This window comes from Carcharhinus amblyrhynchos, chromosome 34 (assembly GCF_965287045.1).
Source record: "Carcharhinus amblyrhynchos chromosome 34, sCarAmb.v2.hapA, whole genome shotgun sequence".
Taxonomy (NCBI): domain Eukaryota; kingdom Metazoa; phylum Chordata; class Chondrichthyes; order Carcharhiniformes; family Carcharhinidae; genus Carcharhinus; species Carcharhinus amblyrhynchos.
The window spans coordinates 3,318,745-3,337,309 of record NC_137357.1 but is presented as its reverse complement, the minus strand read 5'-3'; the positions used below and the strand labels follow the sequence as shown (position 1 = coordinate 3,337,309).

Below are 18,565 nucleotides of genomic sequence, written 5' to 3'. Positions count from 1 at the left end.
TCAAATATTAAGCTGATCTTTCTCTACACCTTAGCTGTGACTGTAGCATTACATTCTGCACTCTCTCCTTTTCTTCTCCCCTATGTACTCTATGTATGGTATGCTTTGTCTGTATAGTGCACAAGAAACAATATTGTATACTAACACATGTGACAATAATAAATCACATCACCTCAGTGATAACTCCAAATTTGTAACATCTCCATCAGACATGTAAAGATCTTGTGACCACAAGATGCTACTATGAATATTTTCTTTTTTAATTAGTTCATGGGACATGGGCTGGCCGCATTTATTGCCCATCCCTCGTTGCCCTTGTTCAGAGGACAGTTGAGAGTCAACCACATTGCTGTGGCTCTGTAAGCACATGTAGGCCAGACCAGGTAAGGACAGTCCTTACCTAGTTTCCTTCCCTAAAAGGAACCAGATGGGTTTTTCTGACGATGATTGCAAGGACATCAGTAATCTTAATGTCAGATTTTTTTTTATTGAATTCAAATTCCACCATCTGCTGAGGCAGGATTTGAACCCAGGTCCCCAGTACATTAGCTGAGTTTTTGGATTATTGCTGTTAGGATATCACCTCCCTGGGAAGAAGCGCCTTCACAGGAAAAGTCTCGGTGGAAGGAATGCCGGACATGGAAAACCTCTGATTCAGCCAGGGATGTCACTGACAGATTTAAAAACTTTCCTGTACTTCTCACCTCTGTCTGTGTATTCAGCTAATGGAGCTTGGCTGAATTAATTCCACAGGACGTTACAAATCTCACTGTGTTTTATTATCATCTCACTGCCTTTCTGTTCAAGTGTAGACAGTATTTTTACAGTTATATCAGGTTCTGCAGAGGTGGGAGCAGAAAGCCAACTTCTATTCAGAGTGTTTCCACCTATTCCCTCCACTGCATGTGTGTCATGTTGTACACAGCAAAGGTAATACAAGCCCTGATAAAAGGAGACCCTTTTGGAATAGTCTGCCCTTTCCAGAAATGAATCAGAGAATCCCTACAGTGCAGAAGAGGGCATTTGGCCCTTCGAGCTTGACCCATTGACAAAGCATCTTATCCAAGCCCTCTCCCCCACACATCCATAATCCCACACATTTCCCAAGGCTAATCCATTTTACCTCCAATCTGGGACACTAAGGGGCAATTTAGCACAGCCAATCCATCTAACCTTTGGACCATGGGAGGAAACCGGAGCACCCGGAGACACAGGGAGGATGTGCAAGCCATACAGACAGTGACCCACGCCGGGAATTGAACCCAGGACCCTGGCAATGTGAGGCAGCAGTGGTAACCCACTATGCTGCCTGTTGGAACATTGAGGAGGGGGGATTCAGTTTCATTTAGATTGGTTTGGGGATGATTCCTCTCAATGGTATATTCTTTGGAAAATGATACATTTCACTTTGGGCATACTCCCCCTCATCCCCCCGTTTCTTTCAGCTTTGTCTTTGTTAAGGTCAATAGAATTGAGATCTTAAAATTGTGTTTGTTGTTAGGTGATTGTGTCGAATGTTGTTTCTGATCAGTCCAGGGTAACCGGTGGAGGGTTCGAAGCTTCATTGTCAGCCTGACAATGGGAATTGTGTTGTGTTAATCGATGGTTTGTGATGCCCCTCGAGGGGAATGAACTCAAACACTAATGAGAGTGGTGTGCACATCTTCCATGTTTTTAAGGTCAGTCTATGCTGCTTCTTCCACCTGGGGCATTGTGCCAGCTTCACTCCTGAAGAGTGTTGGTCGGAAACACTGTGCTGAAGTGGGACACGAGAGACAGGCTAAGTGGGGAATTTGGGCCGAGGAGTGAGGGAGGGAGGGCAGTGCTGTCGACAGTGGGGGTTCTGAATTCAGGGTACTGGTGACAGGAGGGGACAGTCAGAGTGGGAGGGAGATGCAGTAAGGGAGCTGTTCCAGGGTGGGTTTGTAGGTGATGGTCTAATTGCCATCACCAAATGGGGGTGGGGGGGTTATGGAGAGGGATCAGACAGGTAGAGAAGTGAGGGGATAACAGGAGAGAGCAGGATTAGGGTGGAATGGGGGCGGTAATTGGCATTGGTTCTGAGGAGAAGGCAGGCCTGTGAAGATGGATTATAAATAGGGCCCAGGGTAAAGGATTGAGATTCAGTGGTGACAAGATGGGAGAAGAATTGGGTGGATTGAGGGTGACGAGGGGGGGTGGGTAGGAGGTGGGTGCTGTGCCCGTGATGAGTTTGGAAGATGCTGGATTTCCTGGCCGATACGAGTAAATGGTGGTCTGGGTGCTGTTTCAATGTGGCAACAGGACCTGTAACCCCCATGAAGTAACGGTGAGGCAGTGTCTGCCCTGTCCTGGATGGGTTAGTAACTGGCTGAACAGCGGGAGATTGTCTGTATTCAGTCATCTTGCCTCCCCTGTGCTAAATGGCTAATTGAGTGAGGTGTTAAGTAGAAGAATTGAAAGACATGGCAATGAACTACAATCCCCAAATCAGTCTGTTAGTAAAAGTTTATTGAACAAAAAAATCATGGTTTTGAAGCACTTCAGCTTACAAGCTTAGCTGTCTCAATCCATCACTGTGCCACACATCAGCTACAGAGGGCGAGGACTGGATAATTAATGGTAAATATTAGCGAGTTGATTCAGATCTACATCAATGGTTAAAATTCTGTCACAATCCCTTTTTCTTTTGTTAAAAAATGAATGTTCTCCTCTTGAATCAGCAAATCTGTGTAAGTCCCAATTGTGCTGTTGCCCTGACCAGGTCTGAATGCAACTCGGCTGAAGTAATTGACAGCTCATTATATGGAGAAAGACAGAAACTGAAACAGTAACTGACCACATCTCAGATATATCTTTCATTCACCAGCGAGAATTTACTTTCAAACATTGTTATGGAGAGGGAACATGTTTAAACTGAACATTTTCACTCTCAGACTCTGCACAGATACAACAACGAACAGACTGAACTGTTTTGTTCACTTAGGGCCCGATTTTACCATTGCGTTGTGCCCGTTTTCACGTGTGGAAACGTGGTAAAGATGGGTGTGAGGCGCCCGTGTCCACACAGATTGCCACTTTACTGAGACCTGGGAATGGCCACGATCCGATTTGTGCCCGAAATGGGCATGCATTTAAATTGAATTAATGAACTGCCTGCCCAACTTTATCAGTATTTCCCCCTTTACCACCCCGTTCGCTGATCCAGAATCGCACCAAAATGAACATGCTGGATAAAAGTCTGAATTGGAAGCTCCAGCTGCTGAGGAGGTGAGTTCAGAGCTTCCAATGGCTCCCTGACTCTGATTGGTGGCGGGGAGGGAGGAGAGAGGTGGAACAGATCATTCTCTGATGGGGGCGGGGAGGGCCAATCGTTGTCTGGTGGGGGGAGGTGATCATTGTCTGGTTGGGGAGGGGGGAAGAAGATGGGCCAGATCATTCTCTGTGAGGGGGTGGACAGGGAGGAGGAGGTGGGTCAGATGTTCTTGGGGGTGGGGAGTGAGGCTGGGGGGGTGGGGGGGGGGGGTGGGGTGGAAGTGAGGCCACATCATTCTGTGGGTGGGGGGAGTGAAGCCAGATCATTCTCTGGGGGGAGAAGGGAAGGGAGGCAGGTAAGATATACCTCTGGTGGGGAGCGGGGGAGTGCCTGATTGCTCACTGGTGGGGGTGCGGCAGATGGATCTCTGGTGGGGGGGAGGCAGGGGGGTGTTAGAGGGTCCTCTGCCACTCTGCGGGCGATTGGTGGGAGGGAAGGGGGAGAGGATCACGATCGGTCTGGGTAGCAGTTGGGTGAGTGAATAAGGGGGACAGTGATGTCTGTGGGGATCATCGCCCCTGCTTTTTGCTCCTGGGCTGCTTTACCTTCTTTTTGCAGCCCGAGAATGATGTGACAGTGGCGCGGTTTTTCAATTTTTTTTTGAACTGTGCATGTGCAGTTCAGAGCTCCTATTGTTTTGGGCACGATAAACCCTGCTCCGTTTTCCTCCCACACTCCAAAGATGTGCTGTTTGATGCATTGGCTGTGCTAAATTCTCCTTCGGTGTACCCGAATTGGTACTGGGGTGTGGTGATTAGGGGAGAGACAGCAACACCAGCCATGGGAGGACAGAGTGACAGAGCAAGACAGGGAAAGACACTTTGTGAGTTGATTTCTCTGGCGGTTTGGTGTGGGGTGGGGGTGTACACCATGGCATCTTCATCAGCAGCTTATAAAATATGATTACTTTCACAGTCTTTAAGTGTAAGTATTTCAATGTGGAGGATTTTTACCATGGGGCCAGGACATCGAATGTTAAAATCATCTGGGTAATTGTAGTGACTGCAGTTGGCTCTGGATCTGCATCTGCTCAGGGTCCTGATGTGTAACAGACTTAAGTCCAGATGTTGGCACTCTGGATCCTGTTGGAGTTGGACAAATTAAGTATTCATCAATTTTAACATTATAATGCTTTTCTAGATCTGCGATGATGTCCTTTGGAGTATCCGAATTGGAAATCTCCGCAGGTTGGACATTGTATTTCGATGCAAACTCCTTGTTGTAGGTGGACAACACCCATTTCCAATAAGATGGTACCTGCGCCTTTGGTTTTAAAGGTATGTCCCAGGCATCAGACCGTTTGCACCGTGTTTCTATATAAACCGTGCTAAAGAGAAACTCCTTGACGTTTCGCATGCATCTTTGCCAGAATGATTCACCTTCTGCCTGATAACAATAGAAATGACAAGCTATAGCTTCACAGCTTTCAGTCGACAGTTTCTTACTCGATCTGAAGTTACAGCCTCCTATCCCCTGGGGCCAGTGATATGTCGCCAAGTGCTTCTTATGATCTTTAATAGTCTGCTCGCAGGGTACTCGGCAAAAAGGACAATGTTTTCCACAACCGCACAGGAACTTGTACAGTTCCCGGGAAGGATCAGTGGGAAGGTTTGAAACTCTCTGTTCAATATCCCATTCCACAATGTCTTGGAGGAGACATCTCTCCAAGTTGTGGATCGAATCGGCCAATTTAAGCACAAAGCTCGGCGCATTTTTGAAAATATTTTTCTTCTCCAGATATCCCTGCGGAAACACAATGTGTTTTTCAAGTCTCTGCTTGAAAGCATCCAAAAACAATCCAATATCTTCAGTGGGACTTTTCTTGATGTCCTCAATTGTTGTTTGCATGAGATTTATTTTCTGCTCCAGAATATTGGCAGCAATGTGGTAAAGTGTGGATTGTCTGTTGTCCAACCTTTTACAATGGTTCAGCACCTGTTTTCTCACCCAATCTTGTTCAAAATTCTCACTATTTTCAATGTATCGCCAATATTCCTCAAAACTGTTTTGCCTTTTCAGATCCAGCATAATCCCCACTTGGAGGTTCCTGCGTGATTTGAATTCTGCGTTCTGCCCATTTCTGATGTGATCCGCGATTGCTTTTCCCAATCTCTGGTTAAGATCTTCCAACAAAGCGGGCTTCAGCAAGGAGTCACAGAACAGTTCGGCACAGGTCTCACTCTGGTCCTTTAGAGAATACATAGCTTTAAATATTGTGAAATAGTAATTTCTGTCATTTGCTAGCCTCTTCACTGGATTGTGCTGATCACAGAATTTATTGTGCATCTCTCTAAATCTCTGAACTGCAAAACCACAAATGTGGATTTTTACATCTGTGTCAAACAATTCAGTGGGCTGGAATGTCTCCCCATCGACTTTCTGTAGCTCTCCATCAATTTCTCTTAGAAGTTTTCTGCACAGCAGTGGATGATAATCTTCGTCTTTCTTCACGATTTCTTCTACATGTAACTTGCATTGTGAAATCAATCCCTTAGCGATTCTCCCTGCTTCAACTAAACATTCAGATTCCACCCATTCTTCCATATCCTTATTGTCCAAGTTTACTTTAGTTTGACCCAAGTTACTTATCTTACTATAAAGTCCGTATGCCTTTCCTAGAATCCTTTTCAGGAGAGATTTTTTGCTTGCCTCAATGTGTTGCTTGGTAATCTTCCATGGCATCTTGCTCAGATCACAAAGGCTTGTTCCAGAAGCGAGTTTCGCGGTGAGTATGTTTCCACATGTCCTCTTATTTTCCCGCAAGCACTTTTCCATGTCTCTCTCGATATTGAATTCGACAGGCTGATATTTTACTGACTGCATTGTTTCTGTCCACATATTTTCGAACGCTTCAATTAGTTCACTCTCACTGTGGTCTGCTGTTTGCAATTTCATAGTGTTTAAAAGTTGATCAACTCGAACCTGTATTCTATCTGAGTAGCCACTTAAAATGTTGTTTAATTTGTTAAGCTCTTTTTGTCTGATCACTGCTTCTGCGCATTGTCTCTTTGTGAGTGTTTCAATCTCCCAGCACACTGACTCAAAACTGGCTGAAATCTCTGCCTTAAACCTCTCCACAAGGTGGGCCTGGGCAGTGTCTGTCTTGAAATAGTCTTCGATTTCATTCAGCTGTTGGGTTTTCTGTTCAGACATGACTTCCAAAATTTCATTGGTCAGAATTTCTTCTAATTCCTGTAAGTCTCCTTTACAGTTCCTAATTCGGATGTGTGCTTTCTGAAGCCAGGAATGTACCTCACTCCTCAGCTTCCAATCTAAATCCAAGCATTTTTCTGAGAGTTTGTTGTAGGCGTTTGCAACTAGACTGTTCCTGAAACTGAAAATGAAATTCTCGTGTTTCACTGCATCCCACGTGCTCTTCATCCAGCTGATGAACTCGGTGATGGTGGAAGATCTCCGAATGAGAAAATGCTGTAAAATATTGTGTTTGAGCTCCGCCACTTTCTGACTGTATGCCACTTCCACTGGTGCCATCGGTGGAGTGCCACACCACAGCACCGGGATGTACCAGTTACTTTTCTTTGACTCATAATCTAGCACATCTGAGAACTTTGAAAATTTGCCATCCTGTTTCTCAGCTTTAGCCGCGATCTTCGTCATTTGGTGCAGTTCCTGTTGAATTGAGATGTGACTTCTCACGTTTTTCTGGTATGCAGACACATCTCCAATTTTCTGGTGGAGAAATTGGCAATTGGGCCTTTTCCCGACTATTTTCATTCGAATAAGTGCATGGACCACGATTTGTAACACCTCCTTCATCTCTGACGCAGTTTCTGTTGACATATTGATTAATGTTAAATCACTCAAGCAAGAGACTAATGTCGCCAGTTCATTGTCGTGTTCATATGTGCCACCGGCACTGGACTGTTCCTGAGCCTCCAAACCTTCTGTGTCCAGGAGCAGGATAAAGTTGCAGCCGCAATTGTGTGTTTTTCTTGTAGTTTTAATGAGCTGCATGTGGACCCCTCGAGTACATCTTCCACATCCCACTGTAAACTGTGAGCCGAACATGGTGTTGAGCAGAGTGGACTTACCTGTGCTCTGTACCCCCAGTACCGAAAGGACAAAAATACAACAAGGGCCGACCTTCTTGTCAACTTCCGCTAACACGCTGCTTACCCACTCTACCGGTATGTTGGAAACATCTCCATCCATCAGCTCCAGTGGGAACCCTTCCAGCAACAGATCAGCTGCTATGGAAGGAAACTGTTTGATAGCTGGAGGAATGTTCTTCACGGTCTGAAACACTTGATAAATGAGCCCCATTTCTCGCAGGAAATGTTCCAAACCCAAACTCATCGAACTGTCGCTAACGTTGCTATGGTGTTCAGCCAGTCGATTCTGAAGAACTGAACTTTGGACTTGTTGTTCAGCCTCTCGATTTGAAACCATGAGTCGCTCAGACAGATTATGGAGCTCTGTGCGTGACCTGGAATCCAGATCATATTTGAGACAATTTAGGAAGTGTTTCCTTTTGTTTGCGCACTGGAGGAAACTTGTCACATTCATCATGACATTTGACATTCCCCTACCTATCAGTTCCTGACAAAGCTCATGTTCTTCCTCACGGAGTTTACTGACATACTCCCCTACACTTGGCCCAGTAAAGTGCTTGAGTCGACAGGTCTCCTTCTCAATATCTGAAATCTTTTTCCAAGCATCTCCCTGGAAATATAAATGCTTTTCTTTGAACTCCTTAACATTTCCATTGTGAATTGAATGAACTATTTGTTTTGACATTCCCCGAACTTCAGAAAACTCAGATGCATCTTCGTCTATCAGAAATGTACTCTCTTTCGCCAGTGGGGCTATCTCTTGTAAGCTGGGTGCCTTCTCCTTGAATTTGGACCTCTGAGTGAAGATTGCTAGGATTTTAGATCGAATGCTGGATAAAAAATCAGCTTCATTTCCTTGATATATTGGTAAAACCTGATCTTTGGTTAGGAATTTCGATTTGACTAACTCGTTTAAGTGAAGATTCATTTCTTGTATTTGGTGAGATTTGGGAGTGACAATTAGAAAGAGCTTCTGTGAAATGTGGGCATGGGATAACAGGAATGTTTTAATTTGTGTGTCTAAAGGATCAACGAAAACAAACACAGCAGCAGCAGCTTTACTGAGGAACTGGAAACTTCCAGGAAAGTCTAGGGCATCGCCCCGGAGATTCATTATAGCCAGGGGCTCTGGTATAATGTCGACTGCCTCACTGCCATAAGGTAAGTACCAGCACATTTCCATCAGTCCATTTGAAATATTTTTCACTACATTACCAGACGGCATATCTGAATGGACAAAGTAATGCAACTGTTGCTGGGAGTTGCTGAAAATATGATTTAACATTTTTGATTTTGACATCGGTCTGTGTCCAAGTCGAGTGAAAGCAAAGATTGGAATATGAGCTGTAGCCATGGATTCCTCAATGTATTCTCTATTTTCTCCCATTGAGTGAGGTCGATATCTTCTCACAATGGAATGCATCGGCCGCAAAAGAAAAGTTGGACTCCCTTCAGGACACGGCAATATGATAGGGACTGCAAACTGACACAAGGACATCCTGGAAATCACTTCCTGCTGCAGGAAGGTATCTGCACACAATAACAGGGCAGTAATGATGTCCAAAGGGTTGAATGCCACTGCAGTGGTTTTGGGCTTTTGAACTGAAGGGAAAAAGTTAAAATCATCTTCCATCGTCTCATCTTGTGTTGATTCCACTCTCGGTAGTTGGAAGATTCTGGCAGAGGAATTTCCTGCCATCAGCAATCTGAGGAAATGCCATGGAATATCTCTGGCACAGGTTGGTATCTTAACTTCTAGGGCCTCTATGTCAATCTCCAGCACTTTCTTCAGGGACAGTTTGTTGGGATAAAAGTCCTGGAGTCCCAGAGTTTGCAGTAGCTTTTTAAATTTGGACAGACCAATTTGCTCGGCGCTCCCAGTACATTCAGAATCCGTAGAGTGGCTGGAACAAATCATTTCTCTGTCAATGGATTTTGACATTTTCCTGAAACAATAAGAAACAAATACATTTATACAGCAGCTTTTCTAATCTCAGGACTTCCCAAAAGGGTTAACAAAGAAAAGTCTAGCACAGGAACAGCACCCTTCGGCCCTCCAAGCCCGTGCTGATTATGATGCCCTAACTAAACTAAAAAAAAACCTTCTACCCTTACTCGGTCCGTTTCTCTCTATTCCCTCCCTATTCCTGTACCCATCCAGATGTAGCTAATATGTCTGCTTCCACCACCTCTTCTGGCAGCGCGTTCTAGACACGCACCACTCTCTGCATGAAAAACTTGCCCCGTACATCTCCCTTAAACTTTCCCCCGCTCATCTTGAACCTGTGCCCCCTTGTAATTGACTCTTCCACCCTCTGATTATCCACCCTGTCTGTGCCTCTCATAATTTTGTGGACCCCCATCAGGTCTCCCCTCAGCCTCTGTCTTTGCAGTGAAAACAATCCTAGTTTATTCAACCTCTTTTCATAGCCACACTCTTGAAACCAGGCAACATCCTGGTGAACCTTCTTTGCACTCTCTCCAAAGCTTCCATGTCCTTCTGGTAGTGTGATGACCAGAACTGCATGCAATACTCCAAATGCAACCTAATCAAGATTTTATATAGCTGCAATATAATTTCCCAACTCTTGTATTCAATGCCCTGGTCAATGAAGGCATGCATGCCAAATGCCTTCTTAATCACCTTGCCCATCCGTTGCTGCTTTTAGGGAACTGTGGGACCTGCACGCCCAGATCCCTCTGTATGTTAATGTTCCGAAGGGTTCTGTCATTTACAGCATAATTTACACCTAAATTTGATCCTCCAAAATGCATCATCTTGGATTTATTTGGATTAAATTCCCATTTGCCATTTCAATCTATCTATATATATCCTGTTGTATCCTCTGACAATCCCTGTCATTATCTGTTAAACTCTGTCAATCTTTTCCTCGTGTCAATGGTTATTGCTTGGTTGCATTCTGCTTGTTATTTAAGCTGATTACTTGATGGTCAGGGTGTGCAGTCTGACCAGGAGTTTAGACCATTTTTTTCCCAAAATGCTTCCTGAAAATCCATCAGTGTTTATGTTCTAATGGTCAAATGAAGAGTTGAAACATGTTTTAAAGATACAGTTCTGGAAATTAAGTATTTCCACAGGGCTAGGATGACATTCATCGATGAGTGTTCGTGGCTTAATTTCTTCCATTGATTCTTTTGTTTAAATTGGAGCTCGCTCTGAAAAAAAACACCTGACCATGGCTTACTTTCGTAAAGAAGAGGAGGTGAGGAGTCCAAAGCTAAAACTGTCTGCTTTACAAAGGAAATGACTGTTCAAATAGAAAGAAAACTGAGCTTTCTGATCAATGACTGCAAGAACCAGGAAATAGAGACATAGAAAATAGGAGCAGGAGTAGGCCATTTGGCCCTTTGAGCCTGTTCCACCATTCATTATGATCATGACTGATCACCCAACTCAATATCCTGAGCCTGTCTTCCCCCACCCCATATCCTTTGATCCCCTTCACTCTAAGTGCTATATCTAACTCTATGATTCTATGAATTCCTTCTTGAAAACATACAATGTTTTGGCCTCAACTACTTGTTGTGGTAATGAATTCCACAGGCTCACCACTCTCTGGGTGAAGGAATTTCTTGTCATCTCTATCTTAAACAGGCTATCCTGTATCCTCAGACTGTGACCCTTGGTTCTGGACTCCCCCACCATCAGAAACATTCTTCCTGCATCTACCTCGTTTAGTCCTGTTAGAATTTTATTGGTTTCTACGATTCATTCTTCTAAACTCATTGTTCTAAATTCCAGCAAATATAATCCTAACCAACTCAATGTTCCTTATACATCAGTCCACCATCCCAGGGAATTAGCCTGGTAAACCTTTGCTGTACTCCCTCTATAGCAAGAACATCCTTCATCAGATAAGAAGACCAAAACTGCACTCCAGGTGTGATCTCACCAAGGCCCTGTATAATTGCAGCAAGACATCCCTGCTCCTGTACTTTGATACCTCTCGCTATGAAGACTAACATACCATATTGCCTTTTTTACTGCTTGCTGCACGTACATGCTTACCTTCAGTGACTGGCATATGAGGACACAGATCTCGTTGCACATTCCCTTCTAATTTATGGGTATTCAGATAGTAATCTGCCTTCCTGTTTTTGCTACAAAGTGAATAACCTCACATTTATCCAAATTATGCTGCATTGTCATTCATTTGCCCACTCACTTAAATTGTCCAAATCACACGGAAGGATCTCTGTATCCTCCTCACAGCTCACATTTAACATTCAGTTCCTTCACCTAAATCATCATACATATCATGAATAGTTGGGGTCCCAGCACAGAATCCTGCAGTACCCCACTAGTCACTGCCTGCCATTTGAAAAAAAGACCCATTTATTCCTACTCTTTGTTTCCTGTCTGCCAACTAGTTTTCTATCTCTTTCAATACACTACCCAATCTCATGTGCTGTAATTTTACACTCAAATCGCTTATGTGGGACTTTGTCAGAAGCCTTCTGTAGGTCGAAATAAACCACATCCATTGGCTTCCCCTCATCAACTCAACGATTTACACCCATAAAGAATTCCACTAGATTTGTCAAGCATAATTTCCCTTTTATAAATCCATGCTGACTCTATCCAATCCTGCCACTATTTTCCAAGTGTTTTGCTCCAAAATCTTTGATAGCGCATTCTGGAATTTTCCCTATTACTGCCATCAGGCTTACTGGTCTATAATTCCGTTTTCTTTCTACCTCCCTTTGTAAATAGTGGGGTTACATTAGCTACCTTCCAATCTGTAGAAACTATTCCAGAGTGTATAGAATTGTGGAAGATGACACCAATGCATCCGCTATTTTTTGGGCCATTTCCCTAAATACTCTGGGATGTAAATTATCAGGCAGTGGGAATTTATTGTCCTTCAATCCCTCATCTTATCCAATACTATTTCTTTACTAATACTGATCTCCTTCAGTTCCTCCCTATCACTAAACTGACTGTTTAAATAAAAAGAAAACTAAGTTTTATGATCAATGACTAAGAGCCATGAAATAGAGATAGAAATGAATGAAGTATAAACATGAATAACAAGAAAAGGTGAGACTACTTAGTGGGAAAATGGAAGGAGACAAGAAAATTATGATGAACACATGAAATGTAAAAAGATTATTATGTTATTAACCAATGTTGAATAGAACATAGAAGATTACAGCGCAGTAGAGTCCCTTCGGCCCTCGATGTTGCACCGACCAGTGGAACGAATCTAATGACCCTCTAACCTAAACTATTCCAATGTTATCCATATGCCTATCCACTGACCATTTGAATGCCCTTATCGTTGGCGAGTCAATGGGAAGAGTGACATTGAAATTATTTTGTAGAGAATCATAGAATCTACGGCACAGAGATGGGCATGGAACTGGTCCTGATAGAATCTCCCACCCCACCAAGAGTATTTCATTCCAGTGGGGTTCAGAGTAGCTCCCCACCTTGTGGGGAACTAGTGGGAGACCCTGATGGAATGAAGGGGACGGACGATGCCCCTTGGCACTGCCATTGGGTAGTGCCAAGGGAGCGAGACCTAAGGGCAATTGGTGGGTTTGGGGGGGCTCCCACTGCCACTCTGCATGGCGATTCGTCAGCACTGGACGGAGGCCAGTGATTGGGGCAGGCTGGGGGTGGGGGTCAAGGCTGCCTCGGGAATTGTTGTGGGGGGCCGCGACTGGGCTGTGGGAGGTGGGGTACTGGAGAGACAGCACTGTTGGCGTCTTGGGCTGGCTAGGAAACAGGGAGACTGACAGAATCGGGGCTGGTGTGCATGCAGAGAGTTCCGGAGCTATCAAACTCCAGCATGAATAGGCACTGCCCCCCCTGAGTTTTTAATGAGGTTCACGATTGTGACCTCTGCATTGCACAGAGTGGGAGATTCAAGTCTGAAGCTGCACAGAAAAAACAATCTAGAACAGTTTTCCCACCAATTCAGCACTTTTGGGAAAATTGCCCCCAATTTTTCTTCATAAAAATACTAAATGACGAAAGCAAAAGAAATGTTAGGGCCCATTGCCTTTGTAACATCCAGTGCCTGCAGCCGTTTCTGGATATAAGAACAGAAGAATTAGGAGCAGGAGTAGGCCATCTGGCCCCTCGACCCTGCTCCGCCATTCAATAAGATCATGGCTGATCTTTTCATGAACTCAGCTCCACTTATCTGCCTGCCATAACCCTTAATCCCTTTACTGGTCAAAAATACCTCATGGAGTGAGTCAAATTGGTTGAAGACTGAGACCTGTAATGATGGGGACCTCTGCAGAAGGCTGAGATGGATCAACCGCTTGGCATTTCTGGTTGAAGATGCATGTAATCCTTTACAATGGTGTGCTGGGCTCCTCCATCATTGAGAATGGGAATGTTTGTGAAACCTCCTCCTCCAGTGAATTGTTTAATTGTCCGCCACCATTCAGGATTGGATGTGACAGGACTGCAGAGCTGATCTAAACTCGAAACATTAACTCTGCTTCTCTCTTGACAGATGCTGCCAGACCTGCTCAGTTTTTTCGACATTTGCTATTTTTATTTCAGATTTCCAGCATCTGCAATATTTTGCTTGTTTTAACGTGAAGTTGTTATTTTTAAGAAGGGTGTCACAATGTTCAAATGTTGCAACAGAATGGAATATAGTTTAACTGAGTTAATACAGATGTTCTCTTCACTCTTTACCTGGGAGCTATGCGAAAGGAAGCCATGACAACTTTGCCTGCATTTTGTAATACAATAATGTTTGCTGTGAAGTATAATTAACCCTCAGTTGTCTGGAAAAATAAGGATTATACCATTATTGGAATATGTAACATTCAAGAATCAGGTCATATAATCACAGAATAGATTCACAGAATCCCTACAGTGCAGAAGGAGGCCATTTGGCCCATCGAGTCTGCACTAACTCTCTGACAGAACATTTAACCCAGGCCCTAACTCCACATATTTACCCTGCTAATCCCTTAACACATCTTTGGACACTAAGGGGCAGTTTAGCATGGCCAATCCCCCTAACCTACACATCTTTGGACACTAAGGGGCAATTTAGCATGGCCAATCCACCTAACCCGCACATCTTTGGACACTAAGGAACAATTTGCCATGTTAAATTCACCTAACCTAGACATCTTTGGACTGTGGGAGCAGACATAGGGAGAAAGTGCAAATTCCACAAGATAACCTCCTAAGGCTGGAATAGTACCCTGGCACTGTGCCCCATACAACTCTTTCACCGCAGCCTGTAGATTTATCCCCATATTTCAAATTCAGAGCAATTCATTACAAGTCATTTAAAACACCATTTTGTCACTGTCTCAGTTCATTTAAGACATTAAGCCTCTTAAATTCTTCAAAACTCAATTCCTGCTGACTAACATCTATCTGAATGCTTCATATCTCAGTTTTACTTTCACATTTGAAATATTTAGCAAGCTGTTCATTTTAATTCCATTTTGTGATTTGATTTGATTTATTATTGTCACATATTGGGATACAGTGAAAAGTATTGTTTCTTGCACGCTATACAGACAAAGCATACAATTCATAGAGAAGCAAAGGAGAGGGTGCAGAATGTAGTGTTACAGTCTTAGCTAGGGTGTAAAAGATAGAATGGGCATAATGAGGCGGAGGTAGATTTCTTTAGAGGGAAGCTATTTCCAGATAGTATTGTGTAGATGCCAGAGTCTCGTCTGATATGAAACATCACCTCTACAAAGCAAAGGCATTCTGGAGCATTAATAGATGCTAGAAAATTAGTTGTGCTAGGTAGGAAGCTGAAATGCTTCAGCAAGCAAAAGAAAAAAACTTGTTAAAAAATGTTTGTACCCATTGGTAAAATTACAAAGCCAATGCTCAGAGTGGATCAGTTCCTCGCTTGCTCCAAAACCCAAATTCAAAACCCAATTCATTCTCCCCATAAGAGAGACAAAAAAGATCCAAGCTGAGAAGATAAGGCATTGCAACCCATCTGGAGGTTGATCTGACGCTTGACTTAGCCAAAAGACCTGTAAAATAAAAAATACAAAACCAATAACTGTCCTTACCCAACTTAAAGCTGCAGCTCTTGAAAATATGCTCAGGGAATGAGTTCACTTTCGACAGCAGAGGTGGAAGGACTGGCAAAGATAACAAATAATCCCACCTCCTCAAGGTTTTCTTCAATTAGCTGAATAAAACCATGTTATGTCACTGTTGCCGAGTAGACATTTCATGAACAGTTTAGGTTCCAGAAAGATATTTATTAACTTTATTGGGCGTTGCATCATGAACAGAGGCAATGGCAAGTTGCCAAAACCATTTGGAGACATCGACACACACTCAACACAAAGATTAAAACAATCAGTCTCACACAGCTAGCTCAATTAATTATTATACTTGTGTGAGTGTTACTATGTGACTCCAAACCAACCAGGACAACCTGACCCCTACCATCCAAAAACCCCACAGACCAGAGCACCCAGGACAGAGCCCTCATTCCAACACACACCAGAGCACCCAGGACAGAGCCTTCGTCCCAGGACAGAGTCTTCGTCCCAATACAGACCAAACCACCCAGGACAGAGCCCTCGTCCCAATACAGACCACAGCTCCCAGGACAGAGCCTTTGTCCCAACATAGACCAGAGCTCCCAGGACAGAGCCCTCGTCCCAACACACACCAGAGCACCCAGGACAGAGGCTTTGTCCCAATACAGACCAAACCACCCACGACAGAGCTCTTGTCCCAACATAGACCAAACCACCCAGGACAGAGCTCTTGTCCCAACACAGACCAGAACTACCAGGACACAGCCTTCATCCCAACACAGACCAGAACTACCAGGACACAGCCTTCATCCCAACACAGACCAGAACTACCAGGACACAGCCTTCATCCCAACACAGACCAGAACTCCCAGGACAGAGCCCTTGTCCCAACACACACCAGAGCACCCAGGACAGAGCCTTCATCCCAATACAGACCAAACCACCCAGGACACAGCCCCGTCCCAATACAGACCAGACCACCCAGGACAGAGCCAAACAATTTAATGTTTCAGGAGCTTGGGCACATGGTCCACAAGGGTGGTGAAAGTGAATCTGGTGAATGAGTAATATCCCTGGGAGACACTCACTAGGATCTCAGTAAATATTATCAGTGACAAATAGCAGAAACTTCTAAATCCTAGGGGAACAAATAAATCTCCATTGGAACTGTGCCATGACAATATATAGTGGGGGTTAGAGACATAGTAAATATACCTCTTCACTGCTTCATCAAATATTCCCAGGGCAATCATAAAATTGGAGTTAGGTAAAGAATAAAGTTTCTTCCATGTAATACAATATAAATTCGGAGCAGGAGTAGGCCACTCAACCCCTTAAGTCTGCTGCACCATTTAATAAGATCATGGCAGATCTGAACGTAATCTTAACCTACATTCCTGTCTACTCCTGATACATTCCAGATTCACTCACTCACTACGTTAAAAACATTTCCTCATGTTGCCACTGTCACCATGTACCTTAAGTCAGCATCCTCTGGTTTTCAACCCTTCCACCAATATACTGATTATCTCAAAGCCAATTTTCTCAGTCCTTGGACATTGCTGCAGGAGTTCCTCAGGGTTAGTGTCCTAGGCCCAACCATCTTCAGCTGCTCCATCAATATTCTTCCCTCCATCATAAGGTCAGAAGTGGGATGTTCACTGATGGTTGTACGATGTTTAACACAATTCGCGATCCTCAGATACTGAAATAATAAATGTGAAAATACTAAGCAGGTCAGACAGCATCTGTGGAGAGAGAGAAAGAGATTCTTAGGAGATACTTGCCATAGTGGGAGGACTGTGAAGGTTCACCAGACTGATTCCTGGGATGGCCAGGTGAGATACAGGTTTGATATAGAGTGAAGCTCCCTCTACACTATCCCCATCAAACACTCCCAGGACAGGTACAAAATGTGGTTAAATACATGGCAGATTCAGTAAACTGAGGATAAATGTGAACTTAACCATTTTGGTCAGAGAAACATTAGAGATTTAGAAAATCGGGATTGTCAGCATGGCTTTGTCAGAGGGAGGTCAGGCCCAACAAATTTCGTATAATTTTTCAGAAAAGTAATTGAGTGTGTGGATGAGAGTTCAGTTAATGTAGTTTATTTAGAGTTTAGCAAAGCTTTTGACAAGGTCCCACATGGGAGACTGATTGAGGAATTTGAAGCACATGGAATTAAGGGAAACTTGGTAAGGTAAATCAGAAACTGGTTTAGTAATAGTGTACAAAGGGTAGTGGTAGAAGGCTGTTCGAGTGGCTGGAGGCCAGTGTCCAGCAGTATAACATAAGGATCCGTTCTGGGACCCTTATTGTTTGTTTTACACATAAATTAGGTGGAAACATGAGGGGAATGATAAGCAGGTTTGCAGATGAGATTAAGATTGGTGGGGTGGTTAATAGTGAAGAAGAAAATTGCAGGTTACAGGAAGATATAGATGGGTTGGTCAGATAGCCAGATGGTATTTAATCTTGATAAGTGCGAGGTGATGCACTTTGGAAGAAGAAAGAAGTCAAGAGGGTATTTAATGAATGGCAGGACATTGAGAGGCTCAGAGGAACAGATAGGTCTTGGGGTACTTATTCATAGACCCCTGAAAGCAGCAGATCAGATGAATAGGATAGTTAACAAGGCATAAGGGACACTGACTTTTATCAGTTGTGGTATAGAGTATCAGAGCAAGGAGGTAATGTTGGAGTTGTACACAGCGTTGGTTAGGCCACAGCTGGAGCACTGTGTGTAGTTACATAGAACATAGAAGATAGGAGCAGGAGGAGGCCACTTGGCTCTTCGAGCCTGCTCCACCATTTACCACGATCATGGCTGATCATACAACTCAACAGCCTAATCCTGCTTTCTTCCCATAACCTTTGATCCCATTCGCCCAAGTGCTATCCAGCCGCCTCTTGAATATGTTCAATGCTTTGGCATCAACTACTTCCGTGGTAATAAATTTCACAGGCTCACCGCTCTTTGGGTGAAGAAATGTCTCCTCATCTCCGTCCTAAATGGTCTACCCCAAATCCTCAGACTGTGACCCCTAGTTCTGACTCACCATTGGGAACATCCTCCCTGCATCTACCCTGTCTAGCCCTGTTGGAATTTTATAAGTCTCTATGAGATCTCCCCTCATTTGTCTGAACTCTGATGAAAACAATCCTAACC

The 18,565-nt window shown here is 43.8% G+C and overlaps 1 protein-coding gene across 1 annotated transcript; it reads right to left on the bottom strand.

The window, feature by feature from the left end:
- Positions 1-3,673: 3,673 nt before the first annotated feature.
- LOC145361383 (interferon-induced very large GTPase 1-like) lies at positions 3,674-17,853 on the bottom strand. The gene is made up of 2 exons (XM_080217081.1): positions 16,872-17,853; positions 3,674-9,314 (listed from the first exon to the last, which is right to left on the bottom strand). Exon 2 carries the CDS (start codon positions 9,308-9,310, stop codon positions 4,277-4,279), a length of 5,034 nt encoding a protein of 1,677 aa, XP_080073207.1. The 5' UTR covers positions 9,311-9,314; positions 16,872-17,853; the 3' UTR covers positions 3,674-4,276.
- Positions 17,854-18,565: the final 712 nt, after the last annotated feature.